Source organism: Orussus abietinus, unplaced genomic scaffold, assembly GCF_000612105.2.
Source record: "Orussus abietinus isolate OABI.00-Male unplaced genomic scaffold, Oabi_2.0 scaffold14, whole genome shotgun sequence".
Classification (NCBI taxonomy): Eukaryota; Metazoa; Arthropoda; class Insecta; order Hymenoptera; family Orussidae; genus Orussus; species Orussus abietinus.
This window is the reverse complement of record NW_019395994.1, coordinates 328748-355007: the sequence shown is the minus strand read 5'-3', so window position 1 is coordinate 355007 and position 26260 is coordinate 328748. Positions and strand designations below refer to the sequence as shown.

Genomic DNA, 26260 nt, shown 5'->3' with positions numbered 1-26260 from the left:
TCGGTACAGTGATGATAGGTGGCAACGAGTCGCGAAATTTGGAGCATAAACACTCTCTGCTATTATTTGCTGTTTCCTGATGATAATCTGCTTGTGATGTACATTCATTTTTGACGTGATACGATATTATACATTTCTAATTGTATTTTTGGAAGCCTTAATAAAAAATGAATGCACCACCGACATTCGAATCATTTCTTCTCTACGAAGGTGAAAAGAAGTATGTAATCCGTTTTGAAAACCCTTCGATAGTTTGTTGATGTACTTCTTAACCTAAATGTGTTTCTTGTAGGATTATAAAGGAGCAGGACACGAAGGTTCCCAATGCAGCTATATTTACAGTTAATAAAGAAGATCATACACTTGGTAATATGATTCGGAAGTAAGTACTACTTTATTGTAGTTTTATTTAATCTATAAATTAATAAATTTATATTGATGTTTTTTTAATCATTTAATCCTGGATGACTAGTTAATTCGTCATTGGAAAATGCTTTTCTAGCATGTTCAATTTAATCTTAAAAAGTTTGAAGGTTTGTACGGGAACTTTTTCTCTACCCTTGAAGAATGATTACACCCTACTACTGTAATTAATAATGAATTAATGCAATTAGTTACAGGCTAAATATATTAACTGTTAATCTTAATTTTCAGTCAACTGTTGAAGGATCCCCAGGTTTTATTCGCTGGTTATAAAGTACCTCACCCTTTGGAACACAAATTTGTAATCAGAATTCAGACGACTTCTGATTATACGCCACACGAAGCCTTCACTCATGCTATTACCGATCTTATTTCTGAACTTTCATTATTTGAGGAACGATTTAAGGTAAGACAAATAACAAAATGTATTGTAAATAGCTGTAACTGTATTGCTATAATGTAATTTGTGGAATATATTCCATGTCTTCATTCTTTTTTCAGGAAGCGATTAAGGAAAAGAAGGAAGGATTGGATTAAGGATCTTAATGTACGTTTCAATTAAAATGATGTAAAATAAGCAAACCTATCTGTATATATGTTAGATTTATATTTTAAGGAACCATTAATAATTCGTGCGATGGCATTTTTGACGGTCGTCTTTGCACTACAGTTTGATCCTTGAGTATTATTAATGTAACATTATTTGGTAAACTTAACAAAATTTGTATAATTGACTATAACTAATCACATTTTCCATGAATATCCGTTGTGTAGAAAGGAGTGGCATTGCAAGCTTTCTGGCAAGTTTAATGCAGGTTTAATGTGACCGAAGACTTTACTAGAAAATACTTTGAATCAGAATTCAATAATTTAGAGATAATATAACTCTGTACAATAGTTGTTCGAGCGAAGTGTTATACGTAATCAGTAATATCTGGAGTAATTGGCGAAGGAAATGCAACCCTTCGGCGAGAGTAACAACAGTAATAGACTCCGTAGTTGTATACAATTAATTATTAGTGAGTTCTTGAGGTGATTATTGGCACAATGTCATTAGATGTCAATTGTTCATTTTTGTTATTTTCATAGTCGCAACCGACTTTATCTATAGATTATCATCATTTTGTAAGCATATGAATGATGATGAATTTCTCCTTTATATCGAAAGGACTTCGCAGTCACAGGATTAATTTTATAATTATAACGAAACTAAATCGGCGAGTTAACTTTGCTCCATCCTGTACTAGGATTATATTTACTAGTAGTTATTTTTGTTTGCAATGACTATCGATTCCTCGAATTACGAGAACCCATTGATAAGTATTCTTGAAAACGTAATATACACATCACACGTGCAACCCGTGCAGTAAAGAGGAAAAAATAAATTACATTTGTCGACAAAGAAAGTCTGAATAAACGTTTTCGCAAGTCGCAGAGCTAATAGCGGAAATACTTTTTAATTCATTAATCGTAGTACTTGCGTCAATAAAAGTTATGCAATTCTACTTGCTTATTTGTTATTGCAGGTATTATCGAGGAACTATTCTTTCTGCCGAAGCTCAATGTTACGCGACAATTAATAAATATTAAATAGTGCCGAGATTAATATAAATAACTGATTTATGTACACAAACGAAACGTTCTTTGACATATGGAAGTCCGTAATAAATTTGCGAGTCGACGCAAATTTGCGAAACCAAACATCTTAAACGCTCCTTAAATGTTAAAGAAATGTGCGCATTCAGATGATTTAGAAATATCAACTAATTCGCTGGCATGAGTTCTTGTCTAATTCTTTTGGAAGAATTGGATCTATAAGTGAACGCTATTATCACTAACAATTCCTGATTTTTCAAGAAGCCCATGGTAATCATCTAATTCGTTTCTTTTGACGCTATTACTAACGCCAGATTCTTCGATTATTTTCATTCATCGAATATCCTATTTAGCACCGTGCACCAGCAGTTAATACATTTTTTTCCTGATATTGAGCAAACGCAGTGGTCAACTTTCACGGCAAGTATTCCAAACGGTTGCAATTGTAAACAAACTCATAATACGTTTTATCACAAAATCACGGCTTTACGTGGATCCAGTCCTTTAATTTGTTTATATTTTTCCGCGTCTACTAAGCAATTGTTATTCAGGGTGTACAAGAGCTTAGTACTTGTTTATAAGTATCGTAAAGACGTGATGTGAGAGGCAAGTGATAGAAGAAAAAAATCCACCTTTCGAATATCTCTCAAAATATTCTAAGGTAATTCATTTTACGTGAGGGAAGACACGCTTAAGAGTAGAATTCGGATCTTAAGTTTCAATATAAAAATATACTCTGAAAATTCAACGAGTTCTTCTAACCGGTTACCTCTGGCAAGAAATAGGTTAAAACGTTTCCTTATCGTCGCAGTTAAGAGTATCGTGTCCGAACACTGTAAAAGAAAAACAACGATGTATTACTAATGTCTCATTTCCGTACACGCAGTACACGCGTTAGGACTAAGGCATTACGCTGATTGATTAAGATGATATGAAATTCTTCATTTTCGATTCTAAGCCTCCAAGAAGCGTAAAACATCGGAAACCTGCACGGACTAATTCTACTATAAGAAGTATCCGAGTACTTTTTAAATTCTGAAAATTAGCTAAAAATAGTTTATTTAATTAGATTTTTCTTAGTATAACTATACTCACTTTCGCAATTCTCGCAGTAGGGTCTTTCGATGGGTGGTTTCTTCGTTTTCGTGGTCGGAGCAGGATCGGCGAAGTCCTGTTCTTGTCGAGGGCAATCTTCTGTATCGTGCAAATCAAATCTGTCGCAGATGTCGCAAAATAATCGCGGCGCAGCCGCTCGTTTGTCCAACGTCGATCTGAAATTAATAAAGATGTACCACGGGAAATTATTTTCCAGAATTGCCGTTCGAAATCATGCAAGATGTTACAATTAAGATGTTACAGTTAATTGTTGCGCAATATGAGAGCTTGACGCCATTTTGGTTCTGGTTTGAGCTAAGTTAAACAATTTTATCAAAAATCCGAATTTTTAAAGGATAATTCGTAGGTGCTCATGAGTCATGTGTCGAAGTTTCAGACGGTTCGATTCAATACCCTTAAAAAAAAGTGTCTTATTCGAATCGACTGATTTGAGGGGGTTTTACTTCATCTTAATATGAATACGTCATACCTGCTGTAATCATCCGCTTCGTTGGCTGGTACGCCCATTTCCAGAACTTCGATCTTGCAAGTGAGCGCTTCATTTTTCCGTTGCATGTCGACTATTACAGAATTGAGGAAGTCCACTTGACTCTTCACGGTCTCATTTTCCTCTAGCAACTTCTGTATTGACACCTCTAACAATTGCAAACAAATGGAAACGTGTAATTAGATACCTTCCACTGTAACATTTGGCAGATTTAACATTAAAATGCAGTTGGTAGATTAAATTCAACGTATATTTCTATAGCTGCAAGTACCCACAAAATTATTCACATGCTTAGTAAAATTCTTAAATTTCATAAAGAACAAACAAGAAAATAAAATGTTAATTGTAATTAACCAAGTCTTACCATTGTTGTTCTGTGTAACACCGTTTCCTTTACCCTGTATTGCTGCATTGTTTGAACTAGATTCCAACTGTAGCAACAATTACATATAATCATATAATTATTTCCCAACCGACGCAATGAGTAAGAAACGGTTTACATTGTAAGATGTTCACGATTATGATAAGAATGCACGAATTTTGGAATATAATAAGTTTAATTTTTAACTCGCTAGACCGAGCAAAGCTCTTGAAACTTATGCCTGATCCACGTGCAAAGTTATTTCATGCAAATAATAACCGAGATGAAATAGGAAAAACAAGAAAAGGTGCTTTCATAGTTGAAGTGTTGAGTTGTCGTGACTATGCGAAACACCAATTACTCACGTAATAATTGTCCAGAGGTTTAGCCAGTTCTGCAAGAATCTGCTTGTCTTTCTCCCTAAAATCATAGGACATTGCAGATAACGAAAAAGCTCATGAAATTAAATAAAATAAAGAAAACTCAACAGCAGTAGATAACGCAAATAAGAATAGAAGAAAAAGCGTAGACGAGTAATGTTGTGCTTCTCCTAATCGAGAGGATTCCTGCTCTGCGAGATTTAGTTTCTCGGTTTAGTTAAAAGTAGTAGATAACGTAAATAAAAAAACAAGAAAAAGCATAGGCGAGGAACACAAGTAGAACGCGTGGACGTTGAACGTACAAACTATTTTGTGCTTCTCTTAACCGAGAGGATTCCTGTTCCGCGAGACATAGTTTCTCCGTGAGATCCTTCACCATTTTCTCAGCTTCCGTCTTTTTACTTTTGGCTGCACTCGAGATGACGTCCAATTCCGTTCGCGTCTCTTCAAGAGTTTTCTCCAAAGAACCCTTAGCTAATTTTAGGCTCTCGTACTCTCCACGAACTCTATTAATTTCGACTTGCTTCGCTTCCAGCGACTTTTCGAATTCTTTCTTCAGTTTGAAAATCTCGTCCTGCGATCTCGAAGTCTCCATCTGGGAATTCTCTAAGGTCGTCATCTTGACGCTCAGCTGATTCATGGCGTCCTCTTTCGCCTTCAACTCGTGACATAGCTCATTAATCTTGCTCGTAGACTTTCCATTTTCGTCTTGCAGTTCGACGATTTGTCTCTTCATCTCATCACAAGTATCCTGGAAAGATTTCCGCTCAGCTTCGAGCAAACTTCGCTGTTCCTTCAATATCTCCACTTCTCGTGTGGACGATTCCTCGATACTTTGTCTCAGCTTTAACAGAGTATCGTCTTTTGCTAACGACTCGGTCTTTGAAGCAAGTAATTCTGCTTCCAATATCTTTACGGTGTTCTCCAAGTTACATTTATCCGAGCTCGTTTCTTCGGTTTCTTGCAGCTTCTTCTTCAAGGCCTCTTGCGACTCTTCCAAATCGGCCTCTAATTTTACCCGCGATTTCTTCATCGCTTCGACGACATTATTCAAGTCTGCTATCAGAAGTTTGTTCTGCTCTTCCAAGCCTCTCGCTTCGGATAATTTTGTTTCCATAAGTCTGGCCTCTTCGGTGGTGTCTGATAATTTTTTCTTTAGTTCTTCCACGGTGCCCGTCGATTCCTCCAAAGACTTCTTAAGCTCGTCTCTTTCGGCTGCAATCTGGTCCTTTTCTTTTAAAGAACATTCAAGTCTCGAGGATATTTCCGAAGCTGTGGACGAGTAATTTGATTTTAGATGTTCCACTTCCTTAAGGCTCTCGTTGTATCGACTTTCGAGAAGACTCGCTGCTTCTTCTAGTTTCTTCCTTTCCTCTTCAAGTTCTGCTATTCTCGTTTCTAATCCACTTAGTCTAAAATAAACAGATATGAAAAGCACATTTAGGGTTCAATTTTGGTTTCTGAATGCAAAGAACTAAACAACAAATCCCTTAATCCCAATAACCCTTTGCGGCCGATGCCGCCATATTTATATAGGCTAAATCTTTCATATCGCTTTAAAATAAGAATTTATGAGACACACGAATCATCCCATTTTTGCATTACTTATTACAGCTCAGACAAATTGAATGATATCGAATATAATATCTGTAAAGTATCAAACGTAGTTTCATCTGAATATTTTGCTTTACTGCAATTCGTTCCTTCTCTGTCAGCTCTTGAACTTTAACATACGTACCTTGAATCTTTCTCAGACAATTCTGACTGCAGCTTCACCTGAACGTCAGCTTCTTTGGTGACTTTCTCGTTCAGTTCTTTGATTAACCCTTCTCCAGTTTCCCGATCAATTTCCAACTTGGCTTTTACATTTCGCAGTTCTTCAACCTCTTTCAAAGAGGATGTCAACTGCAATTCAATATCATTCCTTTGGTTTCGAAGAGTTGCCAATTCTTCGGCATGAGACTTCTCCAAAAGGGCATACTTTTCGGCAGAGGTAATTATTTCTGCTTTCGCGTTTTGCAGCTGGTTCGTCGCTTCGGAAAGCTCGCAAGTTATCCGCTGCAATTCTTCTTCCGCGATCTTGTCCTTCTCTACGATCGCTGCAAGTTGCCTTTCGTTTTCTTTCTCCTGATCAGTGATCTTCTTATGAAGTTCAGCCTTTAATTTCAGTTCTTCGTCGACTCGAAGCCTGCTCTCGGTCAACTCAGAATTAAGCTGATCTACGGTCGCTCGAGCTTTCCTTAAATTCTCTTCAGCTTCCTGATATTTGCCCTGAGTCGTCTTCAGCTTACCTTCCGCATAGGAGGCTTGTTCTCGCACTTCTTCCAATTCCTTTTCCTTCCTCCTCGCTTCTTCGATGTATTTTGACAATTGGTCTGATGAATTCGCCGACGAACTAGCTAGGTCAGCTATCTCTGATTCCTAAAATACAAAACTCTAATACATGACATAATCATTTTCGCGCCATCGGTGGCGCCGCGGTCCATGGTAGGAACAAATAACGAATCTAGGGGATTATTTAAGGGCTATTTTGATGTCTTTATAATCATTCTACTGAAACGACAGGGAAGAATTTCGTATTTTGCACCAACCAACTTTTCCCGTAGTTTAGTGAGGTGGACGGTCTTGTCGTGAGATGTTTCCAACTGTTTCTTTAAATCGTCGATGACAGTTTTGTACTCTTGAGCTTGGTTTTCCAACTCTAACTTTGAAGTTTCATGTAGAGTCATCTTTTGCTGTATATCTATGAATGTGAATAAAGCGTGCAAAATGATTACAACAGGAAACTTTTCATCGTACTATAATATTGCGAATAAAGAGCAATTTCCAGGAAACCGGGTAGAGTTTCGCGACAAATACACTTAAGAAGTTTACATTTACAACCCAATATAATAAAAGAAATACAAGCGTTCGATTTACCTAAATTTTTCTTCAAAAGATCTCCCACCTCCTCATCTTTTTTCATTATAACGGAATCTCGAGCGGCGATCACGTTTTCTAATTCCTTCAACATTATCTCTTTTTGCGCAAATTTCTCATTCAAATCTTGCAAGCACTTATCCTTTTCCTTTATCATATCTTGAAGGCGTCTCGACAATTCTTCCACTTCCATTATTTTAGCATTGTGTAGATTCTCCAAATCGGCTTCTCTCAGTTTCCATTCTTTCTTCAGTTCATCGGTTTTTGCCACGGATTCTTCAATTATTGCGGCCAACGTTCCTTTCTAGATTCCCCCAATGAATAAACAATTACATTGGTTTTCGAACAGAAGTTCCTAGCAATTTTACGCACGCAGTCACGAAATGCATAAACTAATAAATACATAAAAAAAACTAGTGAAATTTGTTATCGCTGTCTTATGTAGTCAAGAGATTCCAAATGTTCCAAAATATATGAGCAATCGTGTAAAAGCTTACCAACTGTTGTTCCGTTTCGGAAGCTTTTCGAATAACATCTTCGTTCTTTCCGCGAAGTTGCTGAAGTTCATCTTGGAGAGAAATGTTATTTTCCTCTACCGACTTCAACTTTGTACTCAATTCTGTAAAAGTGCATTTTCCACAAATTTTAACATGGATTCATTTCGTTAATAAATACTGTTCCTCGCAGTTACATGCAATTGTTTAATGAAAGTTTATACCTCCGACAGTCTTCAACGTTTCTTCCAATCGCCCATCTTTGTCGTTTCCAGAGTCTTGCAAGACGGATAATTCGTTCTCGAGCCTCTTTACTTGTTGATTAGCGTTTTCCAGCTGAGTCTTCAGTTCTGTTATTCGTTCATCCTTTTGCTGGAGTTGTTCCTGGAAGCTGGCAGTGAGGAGTTCGATTTTCCTCGTGGTTTCAGCCTTCACTTCCTCCAGAGCAGTCTCGCGGATTTGCAGATTTTTCGCAGATTCAGTCTCTAACTCTTTGGCTTTCTGTATCATGGCGTCCTTCTCTTCGGCGATTTTTGTATACTCTTTGACCATTTCTTTAACGCGCTGCAGCTCTTCTTCCAATGCCGAGTTCTTAGCGTCGAACTCCTTCGTCATGCCATCGATTTGGGAACTTTTCTCCTCCAGAATCAGTTTGAGCTTTTCTATCTCTTCGATTAGAACCCGTCTCGAGGTTTCCATCGAGGTCATCTCTTCATGGTTTTGGTTCAGCCTATCTTCCAGGGTCTTGAGTTTAGCAACATATTGCTCCAGCGATGTGTTCTTTTCTTGCAATTCTTCTTCCAAAGCAACCCTCTCTTTAGCAAAAACCTCATTTCGATCACGCAGCTCTGAAAAAATTAACAGTTATGAACCCACACTGTTAAAAAGATTTTTTAAACTCATGTGTCTCTAGTACAGAAAGTTGTACTTTTGTTGTTAATTGAAAATTGAATATTTACATAGTGAAGTTCCGACATTTATGAGATTGTTCATTAAAATGTTATTGCATCTTCGATAACTTTGCATCACCTTGGAGAACACTTTGCTCATGAAGCGTGGTCGAAGACAATTCGCTTCGAAGACGAGTCAGCTCTTCCTCCGCCTCGAATAATTTCGTACTGTCCTGTTCGAGTCGCAATACTCGTTCTCTTTCTTCCATAAGCTGCTTCTCGAGGTCCTTGATTTTTGCTTCGTTCAATGCATTTGTCACCTGGCGAAATATTTGCGTTGTTTTAAGACGACGGCGTCGCGAATTGCATCTTATGGCTCCGATAAAGGCGAGTCGGCCATCTTGAATTGCAGAGTCAGAGTCGAGAAAATTGCATGAAATTTCCGGCGAGTATTATATTGCATTTTTCACATTTTCTTCGAAATATTACTGTAAAGTTCGAAAGGCGAAAAGTCGATTTTACGCGATTTCTTTACCTCTGATGCCACAATTCAATAAACTCATAGTAGCTTTTCTTAACGACTTCCCACATTAACGTTCTTACGCCATTTTGGAGTTACAAAAAATATATAAAGAAAACCTTGATTTATTATATAATTTACTCTTGACCAAATCCGTTAGATAATTTATGCCCCTTCAATAAGATAAAAATTACAACCGTAACAACAATTGAAGAACGATACATGTATATGAATAAATCTTTATCGAAGCTTAAGATAATTCAAACTTTCGTTAGATCTTGTGGATCATTAAGACGATATGAAAGGATCATTCTATATATATATATATATGAAACGTCAAAATATTTATAAAACTTTTCTCCAAACAGGGTGTACTGAAGAATTTTGTTTATTTCTTCCAGACTAGAACCAAAAATACATTTTTGTTTGAGAAATGAAATTTTAAGAGCACCGCGTTCTTCCTCAGGGTCTTCATAATCACATGGTGAAGTTTAAAATGATTCGGTGTATCCAGTTTGAAGAAAAGTGTTTTACATATTTTACGTTTTATATATTTAGAATGACCCTTTCGTATCACCTTAAAGCGCTACTAGAAATGGTGTTAGAAATTCACATAGTTTGGCTATAAACAATCCTTGAACGCGTTAGTAAAGAATAGGTGATTATTCACTACTTCTCAAATTATGCGATTTTTAAGGTGATATGAAAATGGTTACACAAAAGTCTCGTTTATGAAACTTTTCTCTGAACTGAGTGTATGTACACACATTGTAAAGTTTGAAACGATTCGGTACACTCGGTTTGGAGAAAAGTTTTATAAACAATCGACTCCTCGAATGCCACTTTCGGATACCCTTAATGTGTTTAATTAAGCTGTTAATTTTAGCCGTCGAGTGCAAAGCGATTCCATCAATTCGAACTACAAACAGTGCCTTCGAAAGGGTTGCCAAGTGCGTTCACTTGTGATTTATAACACTGCAAAGTGATTAACATAAACAATGAGAAAACCACACGATGAATAAATAAACTTAAGTAACGTAAACAAGTAAAAATTGCAGCGACGAAAATTCCAACGATATTTGAATAAATAAAATAATATCAAATTACGGGAAATATCCTAAATCCCTTAAAAAATTATATAATAATTAACGAACACTCTTAAAGTATTCATCTAAATTAACGAAATATGTAAACAAATTTATCGTTTGATTTCTACCGAAATATAAAAACGAAAACAAAAAGAAAAACATATTTTTTGCATACGAGAGCAACATGGACTTGAAATTCATTGACATTGCAAAAATTGTTTGGCAACGATATATATTAAATTTTTACTCATATCGATTTTCTTATCAGTATTAATAGATTTCGACTGCAATGGCCATTGATCTACAATTACTAACTGGTACCTTCCTTTTCATAAGTGTAAGGTCACAAGTAACACCAATAATAATTTCAATCTTTGATATAAGGAAATGCAATTGCCATTATAACAATACATACATAATTCCGATATGCCAAAGATAAAAGCAAACGAAAAGAGATAGAACAAATTAATATGGGGTGCGCTTCACCAAAGGCCATGTTCGACTCGTACAAATAAATAAATAAATAAGAGAAAAAATGCAGTGACATGCAACCAAAATACATTACCAACGAACGAATAATGAATAAATAATGAATACGTGAAGAAGTGATCGAACTGCGTCGTGTGCAGTTCTTCATGGAATCCTATAAAGCGTTAGTCCGGAAGATCCCAGGAAGCAAATTGTCGAGTTTTTTAAGGCAGTTTCTGGTGCAACTGCGGTAGACCCGTAAACGATAGGACTAATATGACGACGAAAAAAACTGCGCAGAGATACAATGTCAGCACCTGCTCGGACTTGAAATTCTTCCAGTGGATACTTACATTGTGCTCACTTTTCCGTTTCTGAAATTAAATCACAATTTCACCCGATTAGCCCTGACACCGTAGCGTTAAGAGGATAGCTTTTCACGTTTCCTTACAACCTGGAAGGAGTTATCCAGAGGACCCTACTACCAGATAACAATAAGTCTCTTTGATAAAGGTACACTGAGCGAAAAAAAATCACTTTCTACAAATCCACGATCACGCGGTAAAATTTGAAACTAATCGGTAGACCCAATTAAAGAATACTTTTACGAATGATTTGACCTCTCAGATATATAAACTAACCCTGTCATATCACCTTAAGGTTTCCACTTCCTGCTAGATACAAAATTGCCTTCGTTTGAGCTGCAACACCGACGATTCTCACAAAATCTATTTCGCTGGAGCGGTGAAATTTCCCGAGCAAGAAATATTTAAATTGCCGCAAGTAATTAATTTTACCTAGATAGTAAATTTTTCGCTCAGTGAATATAAATATCCGTGATAATTCATTTCTTTAAAGCAGCCATCACCAGACTATAAAATGATACGTTATAGAGCTTGTCAAATTAATTCAATGGCGATTGTTGTATGATACACTGTCTGAAATATTCACCTTGGTTCTCAGTTTATTCTAACGTGATTCTTTTAAATCCAGAACCAAAAGGAGGGAAACGTATATACAGTAGTGCAATAAAATTATTCTGAATTAATGCATTCAGTACTTATCATAGTAATTCAATTAATATTAACAGATGATTAGTACACTTTATATGTATTAAGTACAAATCTTGCAGTTTCATACCCTTACTCATATCTTATTTTTGTGAGCGCTTTTAAGCGTTTTTTAGTTAATCAAACCATTGTTAAAAGACGCTTTAAAGAAAATTTGACAAATTGTATAAGTACACAGATTAAGTTAGGAGGAGAAGATAATATTTTTTTATTAGTTTCCATCATTAAAAAAAAGTTCATAAGTATATATCTGTTATATACATATAAATACAGCTGTTTAAATGATGTACAAAAGTACATGAAATAAATAAATAATACATGTGTTACGTTCACAGAAGATGCAGTCGAAAATGTGAAACCTGATATGGAAAATACTATAAATAAATATTGTAGGCGTTACAAAGTATATTAACGTTCACGGTTCCGTCTTTGAGCATTTCTTGCGATCGTAACACATGTAAGATTAATTATTATTTCATGTTATTTTATACAATTCAAACAGTTGTATCAGCGACACTACCGAGTATAACAGCTATGTACGGATAATCTATTTTGCAACGACGCAAATTATCTTTACCTAAAATATTTCGTTCTCCACCTGACATATCTTGTATAAGCGAAAACGAACTAAAAGTGTTATCGTTATCGGAGTGGTTAATCATACCTGAATATCATCCCGGGTGAGGGACTCCTCTTCGAAACGGAAAAGTAAGTCTTCGTACTTTCGTCTTTCTTCTTCCAATTGCATGGCCAAGGAATTCTTCTCGTCCAAGATTTTCGAGTAAGCGAACTGAGCTTCTTGCACCATCCTCTCCATGTCTTCTCGATACTGAAAACACGAGGAAATTCCCTTTTTCAATGTAGATTCTACAGGAAAGATTGATAAGAATGTGGAATATAAATAAAGATATTTAAATACGAAACTACATCGATGTAAAACTGTTGAAATCGATACGTCGACCGTGAACTTGAGCGACTTGGTTGTATAATGGTAATTATACAACTTATGTAGCTTCTTGTATTCAAATTACAATATCCTGACCACCTGATTCGCTTGACTGACAAATTTTGTAACAGAGACGAAAAAGGAGACATAAAATATGGAAGTACACAGAGTGATTCACTTAAAGTATTATGAAATGGTTATTCTATACATATAAAGACGTATAAATATTTATAAAACTTTTCTCCAAATTGGGTCCACCTAATGATTTGAAACTTCGGCATGTGATTATGGAAGACTTAAGGAAAAACGCGATGCTCGTGAGATTTCATTTTTCATAAAATATGTAATTCGTTCGCTCAATGTAAGTACTACTAAACAGGGTTGTACGGTGACGTGTCATTGTTACTTAAAATACCTAATAAATTGCGCGACAACAATGGCGGGACTGTAAGTTCACTTTTTCAAAATGGTCAAAGTATACATCACTTGTAAATAAACATTCTGGCGATTTTTTAACCGAATGGAGGGACGCCTTCGCACCAGGAATTCAATCTATGCAATCGGACAAATTAACCCTTTCGTTACGAGCGCCGACTTTAATCGATAACAAATTCTGCCAAATCCGCGGAGTATCATTCGATTGTATTGACCCGTATTGGATTAATCATCCTAAAATTACATTTTGAACATACGTAAAACAGTTTGGCCATCGAGACGAGACGAGAAGACCAGCTATTGGGATAACTTTTAATATCTTAAAAATTTAAGAGTAGACTTTCATTTGGAAATTTAATAATGGAACGATACGACAAAACAGTTGTTATTTAACACTTAGAAAAGTGTACATACAAAAGGCAGTCAAGGAGGCGTTGTTCAGGTGGAAGACGTAAGTTCGAACACCGAAGACTGCCAAACCGCAATGTGCAACCCTTTCGGCGCGTTGTGGCGTTCAGTGGTGGACTGCCGTAATGAAAGGGTTAAGAGGATCGAAGTGGCAGCTTTGTTGGATGGCGAGGAAACAATGCGTGGATACCTTCTCATATTCTTGTCTAAGGGTGACCACTGCCTGCTCCGCTTGATCCGCTTGACTGGCAGCCTTTGTAACTCGATCGCGTTCCAGATCTCTCTCTTTACGGAGGATTTCGATTTCCTGTTGCCTCTCCCTCGTGGCCTCCTGAAAATCCACCGTTTCGTTACAAACCGATAGGTATTACTTACGACTCTACTTATAAGTACCGCTTAAGGTGAAGTGAAACACGTCGAGGAACTTGATCGACGTCGATAAAGGAGATTTTTCTAAATATCTACGTTGCCGACGTTCGTTTTTACATTGACAGAGTTGTGTCGAATTATATTGTATATTGCACCAAATAGCACACTCCACCTGTCGTTTTCGTATAATAATTATAAAGAAATCGAAGTAAAACTTCAGAAATCCTCTTTCACGGTTTTTTCAGACAACGGCCCCGAGTTATACATCCCAAGCAATTCATTTACTCATTTTCAATCTTTCCTATACTTAGGTACGGCCTATAATATTGTCTACATGTATGTTGTATTTTGCACATTTTAACAGTTTCAGCTCCCGGGCGATACAATGGCCATTGTATACGGATTAGGCAGATTTGCGTCTTCCAACTCTCTTTATTGGTTTATTGAGATGATATGAAAGGTGCTGAGAAATTTAATCGAGGTCCATAAATTAAATTTCATTTATACCCTTTTTGGTGGTAACTTTATTTTGAATAATCAAGTTCTATATGTCGCTTCGGTAAAATAATGATGAAGAGATCGATGTAAGACTGTCGAAATCCAGTGAACTTATTACTCTAGCGACTGTTTAGGAGCAACGTCGCCATCTGTAACGTTTAGCTGCAACTAAACTAATGGTAAGAAACATTACTATAAATATTGTTACCGTTACTACCCACTCGTACAAAAGCCAGGAGGATGCTGAACTATTAAAAAATAGTTGCAGCTGCCAATTTATAATAACTCAAACGATAAATTGCGTTCCTTAACAAAAATAGGTTTAACAGGGTCAAATCGTTCGATTTACCATCTCGGCGTACACTTCAATATTATTCACGTACGTGTTTCTCATCAAGTTCTCACTTTGTAGATTATTTGTTTAGAGTACTAACGAAATAATGAATCTTCACGTACCTAAGTTTCAAATACCTCGATTAATAATTTTGCTCTGAATGCATTGAACTTACAGAGGGCAGCACTTGACGTTTCTCGGAGACTTCGATGCGCATCGCTAATGATAAGGTTTTTTATAAGACGTTATCCCGGACGATAACAAATAACAAAACGCGTAATTGATGTAAATTTAAGCTGTTTGCGTCTACTTTAGGTTTTCATCCATTTCTTACCTTTCTTCTACCGATTCGACCCCATTTTAGGGTCTTTATGGCATAGCATTTGCATTATCATTGTTATCACGTATCACTAATACTGTAAAGAAATTAAATGGATGTATCGCCGCACATTCTCACGTAATATAACACGTTGAATTTGATATTCCAGGAATTTTGACGGCATTAAAAATAAGAAAACCCTGGAAAGGACTATTTTAGTAATGGCACTTTTACGTTAGAGAAATAAATTCAACAGCGACTGTACACAAATAAAATAAACTAAGCAACTATACAATCTCTACTAATACGTGGCTGATAATACATTTGGGCACACCATATCTACTTTAAGCTGGAAAATTGTCGACACACGTGTGTAAGATATGTTATGGAATTTATACCCACCTAGCTTACAGTCTGCTGTAAGGATTTCGGATGGGATCGCGCAATCTTTTATTGTTATCAAACAATACAAACAATATACTCTCCTCTTCCGTGTTTACCTGGCGCCCGAAACGACGCATCTTCACTCATTAATTAAACTGCAGGTGCTTTTTTACGAGGTTAGGACTAAACAGGTACTTTAATAAATAAACAATAATAAATTAAACGTTAAATACCGCGAAGTCGCTCCATCACATCGGTTACGCTTTTACATTTACTTTTAAACTACTTTACCGAAACTTTAAGACGCCACTTATATTACTTCAAACATGAATTTCGATCGCGTTAACCTGAATTTACGACCCTTTAACGATAACAAACGAAAGATACAGAAAAGCACTAGGCAGAGCAGTTACACGGGATCCGTTTAGAACTGTTGAGATTCGTGAAATTGTTTACAATCGGCATTAGGAATGTGTTAAACATCTAAATCGTGATCCGATTAGGAATAGAAACGGTGTAATTGCCCTTTAAGTGAGAACATACAAGTTGACCACTGATTTTTACGAGGCTACTGATTTTCAAGCGCATAATTTCGCGTTTCATTATCCTCGTGCAGATTCGATGCATCAACGAGAAGGGAAGCACGTGGAAATGGAACTGCAATTTCATCGGCGCCGTAGTAGCGACTTCGACTCGCCAGAGGGCTCAATTAGTCCTCGTGGTCAACTTGTACGTGGTCACTTGTCCTAACGAAGAGACAACGGAATCAGGACAAGGTCTCACCTGGAGCGAGCTTCTCGCGGGTGTAGAGGTGCGCAAGCCGGCTCTCTGCAATTTCACACATTTAGGTACAACGGAAACGGGAAACTAAACAAACTAAACGTGCAAGATTCCTCGGGATTAGTATCACTCCCACGTATCGATCATGCAAATATATACATACGCATTGGTGGACAAGAATGCCTCATTTGCATACACTATTAAAAATCTCTCGATATTTCGAACACCTCCGTATATGTGCCTTCTGAAATTCGTATAATTGTTAACTAAAATTCCGAACAGAATTGTAACGTATGTATACGTAAATGCAGTAATACTTTTCTCTTTGTCGTACAAAAGGCATTCGTGTCCGCCATCGATTTCACCGATGCGTTCTTCCTCTTGTTATTGCAATAAAAAAAAAACAAGGCGATACCTCGTAGAATCTCCTACACTTGGCGAGGGTCTATGTCTGTTAGTATTAATTAAATTTTACCCCGATAGTAACGTGCAATAAACATTTTACAGGACATTTATTGCACGTTACCAACGGGGTAAAATTTAAAATTAATACTAGCAGAGACCCTCCCCAACTGTAGGAGATTCTACGAGGTATCGCCTTGTTTATTTTTCATAAATATATTTTGTTATAAATATATTTGAGGACAAGATGTCCCTCAGAAGGGAGGGATTCGTGAATCCCTGTCGCGCTCGTTGTATGGAAGACATCAAAGACACGTAAGAGACGCGACAAGACAGCAGAAGCTACAGGTCGTCCTCATTCCGGCATGGCGAACCTTACCCTGGCCGTGGACGATGCGGAGACCCTGGAGACGCTGGCAGCGGTGCTCGCGTTGGTCCCGATGCTGGAGACCGACGCGAGGGATTCCCTGGAGCCCAGCTTCCTCTGAGACGTGGTCAAGGAGGGCCCGGAGGGCTTGTGAATGGCGCACATCGTCGATTTCCTGCTGGACGGCGACCGACTTACTTTGTGCAGCGGGGCGAAGAGGCCGTGCTTGGGTCGGCACTCGAAGTACCTATATGAACATCACCATCATCAACGTCATCAACGGTCTGGGGAACGAATGCCTCTGGCTTGACACCATGAACGTAAGAATATATGGACGGAGCCCAAAGTCCCATCTTAAGGGGATGTGAAAGTGGAGTCAAAGAGATTTCTTTATGATACATTTCTCCGAACTGGGTGAACCGAATAGTTACAAACTAGAGCAATAGGGCAACCTTTTGTCGTCGATGGATCCATCGTTCTTGCCGACTGGCTCATCCAGTTCCACGCCGCACCATTCACCAGGGGCGAATTCCGTGATTCCCATAAACCTAAGGACTCCGGTTTTGCTTCCCTGGTTCGATGACACTATCACCCGGTCTCCCAGCTTCAAGTCTTTATGGGACACCGAGGACAGGCTCGTCGTGGAGGCGTCTAGGTAGAAAGGACATAGTCACAACGGAGTTACCCAAGTCGGGGTGCTCGCAAGAAATTAAAAGTTATCCCAGTGGCTGGTCTTCTCGTTTCGTCTCGAAGGCCAAACTGTGTTACGTATGTTCGAAATGTACTTTTAGGATGATTATTCCAACACGGGTCAATACGATCAAAAGATACTCATGATTTCAGATACCGTTTGGATAAGAGACGAAACCGATATAACTAGCTCGGAGGTTCCGTACTCTAGAGCTTTTAGCCTTACTCAAGGAAGTCCGGTCCAGAGCACCCTTTGTACTTTGCGTCGGCGACGTTGGACTCTTCGGCGAGAACAAAGACGCATCCGATAGAGGTTGCCGAGTAAGTCTGGTCAATCGCGAAAAAATTCCACGTTTCGGCTCGCATTGGAAGTATCGAGTCCCCGCTACCGAACCATCGTTCTTCCCTAAAAACCAAAATTCATTTATTGAACGCTTAAGGTGATATGAAAGTGTCACATATACATACCAAAATACTGTTAAATAATTCATGCTTACATGACACGATAAGACAATTATATCGTTGAACTTCTAATTATAGTACATGTAACTATGAATGTAATACATATTTAAAAAAATATTCCGAAATTAATCTTCTATCAGTCGCGATAAGTGACAGGGTGGAATTTAAAGTTCACGAACCAGACGTGTTATACACGCTACGCTGATACGAGTTTGATGAATTATTCAGAACGTTTCTAGTTATCCACAACTGTAATGTCATCGTGAATGCCATTAGTGCAATGAACGGGCATCGAAGTGTCGCCAATATATCTTCTCGGGCAGCAAGACATCATTTATATGTCTATTACACGTCTTCGATAGATATTAAAGTGATACGCATGCAAAACCGCGAGGATGGATGGCCTACACTTTTTAACTTTTACTACAATAACATTCGCCAATATTGTGTTTTCACCATCCTTATACAGAATACGTTTATGCCAAGTTTCGTCGAAATCCCTCCCCTGCTTCTACGAAAATTAATATAAAAATTAAATTTTCGCCAAATTTTGGGGAGTCGTTTCACCCCCTAAATGTGAACCATTGCAGATAAAAAAAAGACACGTATCTCTTAGATTTTTGTGTTCTTCAACATGTATGAAAATCAATCAAATCGGCGGCGGACACTTGGGAATGTTTCCTTGTCAGTGTAGCCCAGCTGAAAACGCTATTAATCAAATATATGCTACATGTACTGATATAAGTGTGAAGTAGAGCGTTTCTATTGAATACCAGAAATTGAAGAACTTACCGATGGGTTCGTCGAGAACGACTCCAGCCCATTCCCCAGGTGCGAATTGGGTGTCTCCGATGTAAGCGATGAGCCCGGGTTTCGTCCCACCGACCCATACTCGATCTCCTATTATGAAGCTGTCCGTGTCCTCGTTCAGTACCACACTGGTATCTGTCGAACATTCAACAAAAATGTAGATCCTCGACGTGTTTCACTTCACCTTAATACTTGGAAGCCTTGCCAACGAATGAAACTTCATGCAACTTACCTGAAGCTCGCCTCGCGCCAGCCTCGCTTAATCGGCGACGCTGATTGTCCCACAAATGGTCCATCGATTCGGCTGAATTCCATGCAAACACAATGCAAACGTAACGCTACACGTACACCAACAAAAGCTAACACTTACAGTAAACCTTTTCCTAACTTTGAGATATTCAACAGACCACCGAGGAAAAGAATGTCATTGGGCAGAAATTTGCGTAGGCGTAACCACACGATCAGTTATCCAAAGGCATGAACACATTATATGTAGTTACGTTCAAGGCGACCAGGACATAATTTCATTAAGCTTCTACCACGATTATAGCTAATCAAGTATGCTGAATTTCCAGCATTTATGCAAATCTACCTCTGACTGTGGGAGCAACATGGAGCGAGAACATGCAAGAAAGATATCAGGTCCAGCTAAGCCTTTCTGCTATTTATATTCTTTTCGTCCTACTTTTTTCAATTTCCCCATGATAGGGAAAAATGCGGATGAGAGGCCTTTTTATTGTTGAGGGTCGCCGAAATCGATTTTTTACCCTTTCACCACTTCAACGCCAAACATAAGGAATGACCGAGTACTACAAAACGAGACAACTTCATTGAAATAAGAAGTGCGCTAACACGATAATAAGTGCACTACCTGACAAGCATCAAGAGATTGTTTTTGACAATCTCCTAGCCGTTGTTATTTTTTTTTTTATCTTACACGAGAATCCCCTCTAAATAATACCGATTTTCTTATTTTTGGCAGTTTGAACTAGAATGCATGAGCCAGTTGTTTTAACAGGGTTTTTTATGAAATAATGAACTTGTAAAAAAATGTACTTGGCGTAAAGTCATTTGGGAAATTTAATTTTTCAAAGCTTTTCGCATCACCTTAAAGAACGTTCTCTTGATCGCCGTACAATTATTCTTATACAAAGACATCGAAGACAGTCACGGAATTCTAAATGGAATAAAAGAACGTTAACATTGAATAATTCATTACCTCGGCCAGTTTTTGGCCATTAGTGTTCTTTATTATGCATCATTCGTTCTTAACGATATTATTTGTACGGAAGACCTTGTGCATTCCTACGTAGATATTAACTTTTCGTAAATTCCCAGATATCTCAGGATTTAACGTCTCATAATGTCGCGTTTACATCACGAGAGAATCTCGTTTAATGGTGACATCAGACATCCGCAATTATTTTCTGAAAACCCGTTTTAGATTTCTTTTCTGAATGACCAAACGTCAAGGGCAGCCTGTCTACCTCGTAGTAACATTGAATCGACAAACGAATCCATATTAAATTAATATTTCATTCATTACAACAAGAGTACATTTTTTTTTTAATATGAAATTTGATGAAAATCACGTTCGTCTTTAGAGCCTCCATAATCAAGTATCGAACTTTCAAATAATTCGGTGCACCCAGTTTTGAAAAAAGGATTAGAAATATTTTTACGTTTTATATATATAGAACGACCCTTTCATATCGCCTTAATGTTGTAAACACTATTCACTAAAACGTGTATTACCGTTGTGACGGACAAAATGAATGGATAATCACTGAACAGTGCTAGCTAACAGTACTTAGGTAAACGTGTCGACGATCCGCAACGTTGAACGGCAATGAGCAACTAATGCCGGCATTAGACACGTATTAGCATATCGCGACACGAATGTATAGCGCATGCGCATTAGAGGCGCGCAGGTGCTACCGGTCAAACTAGCAAAAAAGACCCTCACAGAGTTCTACATTTCACAATTTCGAGGAGAGAGTTTTACCCTTTCGCACCTTGCGCGCAATATTTATTGCGTTGCTAATTTTTTAAGAAAAATGGCTTTAAGTCAAATTGTTCAGTCTACAAGCTCTTTTTTTCTCTCAGCATAGGGCGGGGTCCGGGCCATGAAATCTCCGATCTCGATCTAGGGGGCCGATCTAGCGGAAGTCTCGATGCACTCTGGGGCGTCTCTATGAGATTATGCAAACCGGCCATTATCATCCGGAATGGGCGTACTCGAGCTCCAGGTAATCAGATCTCAACGTTTCAAACGAAACGGAAGGTCGGCCGGTTTTGTAATAAAACACGCCTCGGCGGTCGCGTGGGACATCGGCGAGTTTGGGAAGAGGAGCGCGATTCACCGAAGGGAAGAAATCGTTCGTTTAAGGTGATTTAAAAGTGTGACATATACATACCAAAAAGTCAAAATATTTATCAAACCTTTCCCCAAATACATCTTTCTGGCAATAAAACAACTCGATCGATTTCGTTGCAAGAAATAAGGGATGCACGGCATGGCGCAAATCGGAGGATGCGTATGCATCGGGGTCTCCTGCAATAGGGTGGAGGCATCGCCGGCGAGGCTTTGAAATGCACCAAGCACGCTTCGATCTGGCTGACAATAAATATTGTGTTGCATAAGCGCATGGCGTCATGCGATGACTGTGATGACTGCGCTGACCGTGCTTTCTAGGTCTCTAGTCCCGTGCCGAGAGCCACGGATGCACCAATAAGGTAAGATACGTGCCCTCGATGTGCGCCACACTTAAATGCAGCTCGAACAAGAACCTCGCCCATGCTCGACATATTTCTTGCGTTTTGCCATTAACCCAAAAAATCAGGAAATTCGTTCACCAAAGTTTGTGGATGTAGCCCTACGTTCTCGAGTGGAAGAGTTGTTAGGAAATCAAAAGATGGTCAGGATAGACCGAGAGTAAATGCCGAGCAATTGTAACGAGCGTTATAAATTTTATCTTTAAATTTTTAAAAACGTATCGAGACGACGGAAGCATTCCGATAGCGTAATTAACGTCTTAAGGACTTCCATAATCACAAGGTGAAAAGGGTGTAAAAAAAATATTATGTTATCGGCGTCGATTAAATTTCTCGGTGCTTTATATCACCATAAGGTGATATCCCTCATACGTCCCTTTCATATCACTTTATGGTGATCACCTTATGGTGATATGAAAGTGACGTATGAGGGATATCATTTAAGAAATTTTTTCTGAACAGGGTGGAACGAATCGTTTAAAATTCTATAATGTAATGGAGACCCTTACACGCGATCATATGTAATAATTACAGTAATAACATATACAGTAATTCCACGAGCTGCATCCATATGAACAAGCTGTAAGTCAGATGCAAAAATATTCCAGACCACGTTCATGTCCGAAAATAGCACATCAGCAAATTAATTAGCCGACATGAATTGCAATTACCTCAAAATAACTTTAAGAATTAAATCTCAAGTGGAGGTGGACCGAAGATATATTTGCATGCGGGAATACAACCATAAATCAGAGTTTGCATTTTGAACAGTAGAATATGACGTATTCTCAATGTCTTTGTACCAATCGAGTCCCAATGCGGGGGCGTGAAAATATTATCATCGCATATCAATGAATTATCCACGGATCTGTTACGGCATGTTAAACTGCCGGAACTTAATTATTAAAACGCGGAAACGATCGTGCGAGGCGAAGAATCCGTGCTTCTCTCCGAGATTCATTTTTTACCCTGCGTGGGTATTTGTTTATATAAAGCCTCGCGGTAAGCATAAATCACGTTGTACTTGATAAATGACCTACGCGATAACTATGACACTATGTGACAATAAGAGATACCACAAAATGAATCTCACTGACAAGAAAAATGTGCGTGACCGCCACGCGCGTTTAAGGTGCTGTGAAAGTGGCGTCAAAGATGTCTCATTTATGAAATTTTTCTTCAAATTTCGTGTACCGCATCGTTTTAAACTTTACAATATGAATTCGGAGGCTCTATGAAAGGTCCTGACACTCATGAAATTTCAATTTTTTTTTTACATTTGTTTATAGTTATTTTACAAATTTATTTATAAAAAATGAAATTTCATGGGTGTCAGAACCTTCTGTATAGCCTCCATGTACACGTTGTAAAGTTTGAAATGACGCATTGACCCCAACAAAAACATTTAAGTTAATTTAGTATAAACTATAAAACAAAGATGAATGTACCCGCGACATATGTTTGATAAAATAATAAAAAAAAGTATTTACATTAAATCGCAAGATACTTAATGTTGAAACAGAAGTCGATTTTTTTTACTTTCAAGGGTGTCGCACCTTCTTAACCGCACTTTCCACAAGGAGGAAAATACTGTTGTATCCATTACATGCGCTTACGTGTTAAAATATTGCTGCAATGGTCTAATAATGGGAACCTTGAAACTTCAAGCCACAATCTTTGATGGGTTCAATTGCAGCTGAAGAAAGAAAACCGGGATTTAATTTTGGAAACATTCTAGCTGAATAAATCCAGCTCGTCATTCTACAAGGGGTTAAGCAAGAAACATCAGGAAACTCGGTAGAGTTCCGCGCCAAATACATCAAGAAGCATACGCGAACGGCACCGAATACTTAACACCAAAGCTCGGCACTTCAATTAAATAAATACTTTTTCCTCGAATAAGATAACTTATCATGTATTCATGTTAAGTAAAATGAAAGTACGTTCCGTTTTGTAGAGCCTGTAATTTTTTCAGATTTTTTAGAGGCATCCGCTATGCACTACGCCAATTTGAAAATCTTCAGACTACCGTACTGAATTAATTTCGCCTAGAGAGTGAGATTTTCGCTCAGCGTTCTCTTGTAAAAGCAAACGAGCCGATCGAGCTTCTTGGATTCGTACAAGTTGTTGCGGTCGATAATTACCAACTGGACAGAAAGCACTACGCAGACGATGCTACTCGCCGGGAAGTTGGAGAGCGACTCGGGGTTCGCATCTCCAAGGTGCTACTCCGAGTGTCCCGATCTCTTTTTCTCTCCCTCTCGTGGGCGTGTGCCTTGTATGACATGCATCAGCTAATACATGCGATACTAATGCGCGTAATACCCCTAATACCACAGAATAATTTCTAAATATTTTTTTGTAATCTTTGCTAAATATCTCAAGGCGATAGATTTTTTAAGATGTCTTGTAGGTTTCATTTGAAAATATCTAAAATGTTGAAAGTCTCAATGGCGTACTTAGTTTTAATAATTTATAAATATATATATCAGAATTTTTTCATTTGCGCCAGCTAATACATGCGATACGGATACGCGTAATACGTATTAGTACTATAACGAGTATTACGTGGATATCTTGTAGTTAGTAACGCCAGTGAGCTTATCCAACTGGAAAAATGACAGGCTCTACAAAACGGAACGTACTTTCATTATGTCACATGAGTCCATGACAAGTTCTCTTATTTGAGATATAAATATTTATCGAATTGAAGTGCCGAACTTTGGCGTTAAGTATTCAGTGCAGTTCGCGTATGTTTTTAAATGTATTTGGCACGAAACTCTACCGAGTTTCCCCATGAAACTTTTCATTTTTCATACTAAGCCTTCAAAAAGCGGAAAACGGCAAAACGAGTATAAACCATGCCAGATTCTAGTTCATAATAAATAAATAAATAAATAACTAAATAAATTAAGTTTAAGTTAATTATAGATGAGCATTTTAGTTGAGTAATTTTTGTAGTCGTAATTCAATTTATTTATTTTTAGCTTTCTCACGTCAATTTAATTAAGCACAGTAGAAATGCATATAGCAATGAAACATAACAATGACATTCCTTGTTGAGCAGTCTTATTTACCGAACAATATTATTATCAATGAAAGTTTTATGAGTTCAACCGAATCAGCACAAACACATATAGCCCAAAAACAACCACTCACACTAACGTTCAACTTCAATTCAATAACTCAACAATGATAACGTTACAAAAATAATAACTCACTCATAGATAATCTCGGAGGAGAAGGTGGAATTGCAGGCTTCGGTGGTAATGTACAGCATGGCCTTCCGATCTTGGATGGAGGTCGCAAACCCGACGCCTTTGCATCACTCATTTTTCACAATTTTAATCGATATCCACTGTGCAATAAAAAAAAAACACTTTTTGAGGCATTAAGAATTGGTATCCCTTTCTATTAATCATTATTAACCTTTAGCGCTGTGTTAGCTCCGCTACAGAGACAACCGTCATAATGTTCCAAAACTTGCGGAATGCTAAAGGTTAAAGACTATCACATAATAAAACAAAAATTCTTTCTCATTGCTTTCACAGGTCTCTGCCTGACAATCTGACTCTGTAATACAAGTACAAAACATGTACATGTTTTATTTTTTTTTCAAACACAAAATCGCAGCCATGAAGCAGGTTTGCTACAATTCTTTTTCAGGCAATCAGTATATCAGTCAAATATATTATTTGACTCTATTAGTGACGCAGTTACAGATATATGTTACTAAACTAAAATTTAAAACAAATGACGTTATGTTTACTCTGTGACTAGGTCACATTATTTAGAGGACTTCTAATACATATCGATATAACGATTTAATTAAATTAACCTCTAACTCATTACTAGCATAACTGTAAAATGAAAAGTTGACAATAATCACGTGTCGTGGTCGACGAGGTATAAAAAATTCAGTTATACGAAAACCTTAAAGAAAAAGTAATATAATTCGTACTGTCAACGTAATCCAAAATATTAATTAATAACAGAGTATAATTATTACGGAGAGTACATATTTAGTTCCTAGTCAAACTTATTCGAAAGTGAAAAAATCAATTACGAATAGAACAAATTACAAAGTTCAGAAAAGAGAGGTTATCTTTACGTGACCGAGCCAAAGAATAAATACAGAATTGTGAATGACACAGTGACGAAGCGATACCTTAATAAATAACGTCTGGCACCTTTACATTACTAATTAGTATCTCGAAAACTGAAACGCAGATATTAGGCCATCACTATTTTAAAACTTAACACACGATAGCACTGGACAGCACCTTGCTTCTCTCACTTAATCTACTTAGCACATTTACACATCCTACCTTACATCGATTTTACAACTACCAGTGTTATAACTACTAGTATTAAGCAATGTATAAACGTCGTTTTATCCTGCTGTTGTCACCACACTGGGATTAAATGGCGTTTACGCCCTGAATACCACTACAGCTCGAATCTAGTGA

The 26260-nt window shown here is 37.7% G+C and overlaps 2 protein-coding genes across 13 annotated transcripts; one reads left to right on the top strand and one right to left on the bottom strand.

The window, feature by feature from the left end:
- Positions 1-34: 34 nt before the first annotated feature.
- LOC105698282 (DNA-directed RNA polymerase II subunit RPB11) lies at positions 35-1081 on the top strand. Its single transcript, XM_012422389.2, has 4 exons — positions 35-220; positions 293-382; positions 655-829; positions 925-1081. The coding sequence occupies exons 1-4, from the start codon at positions 168-170 to the stop codon at positions 958-960; spliced, it is 354 nt and encodes a 117-aa protein (XP_012277812.1). The 5' UTR covers positions 35-167; the 3' UTR covers positions 961-1081.
- Positions 1012-26081, bottom strand: LOC105698280 (restin homolog). Of its 12 annotated transcripts, none has more exons than XM_012422378.1 (23): positions 25960-26081; positions 25013-25149; positions 19249-19320; positions 18999-19151; positions 17971-18150; positions 17507-17705; positions 17067-17301; positions 16289-16333; positions 13792-13932; positions 12477-12641; positions 11096-11116; positions 8806-8986; positions 8001-8624; positions 7780-7901; positions 7283-7586; positions 6955-7106; positions 6102-6784; positions 4666-5775; positions 4349-4403; positions 3987-4053; positions 3605-3770; positions 3115-3290; positions 1012-2852 (listed from the first exon to the last, which is right to left on the bottom strand). In XM_012422378.1, exons 2-23 carry the CDS (start codon positions 25122-25124, stop codon positions 2806-2808), a joined length of 5010 nt encoding a protein of 1669 aa, XP_012277801.1. In that variant the 5' UTR covers positions 25125-25149; positions 25960-26081; the 3' UTR covers positions 1012-2805. The 12 variants fall into 12 exon arrangements, with proteins under 12 accessions (XP_012277801.1, XP_012277803.1, XP_012277802.1 ...); XM_012422380.1 differs by having other exon boundaries at positions 25982-26081; XM_012422379.1 differs by lacking the exon at positions 25960-26081 and adding an exon at positions 25221-25945.
- Positions 26082-26260: the final 179 nt, after the last annotated feature.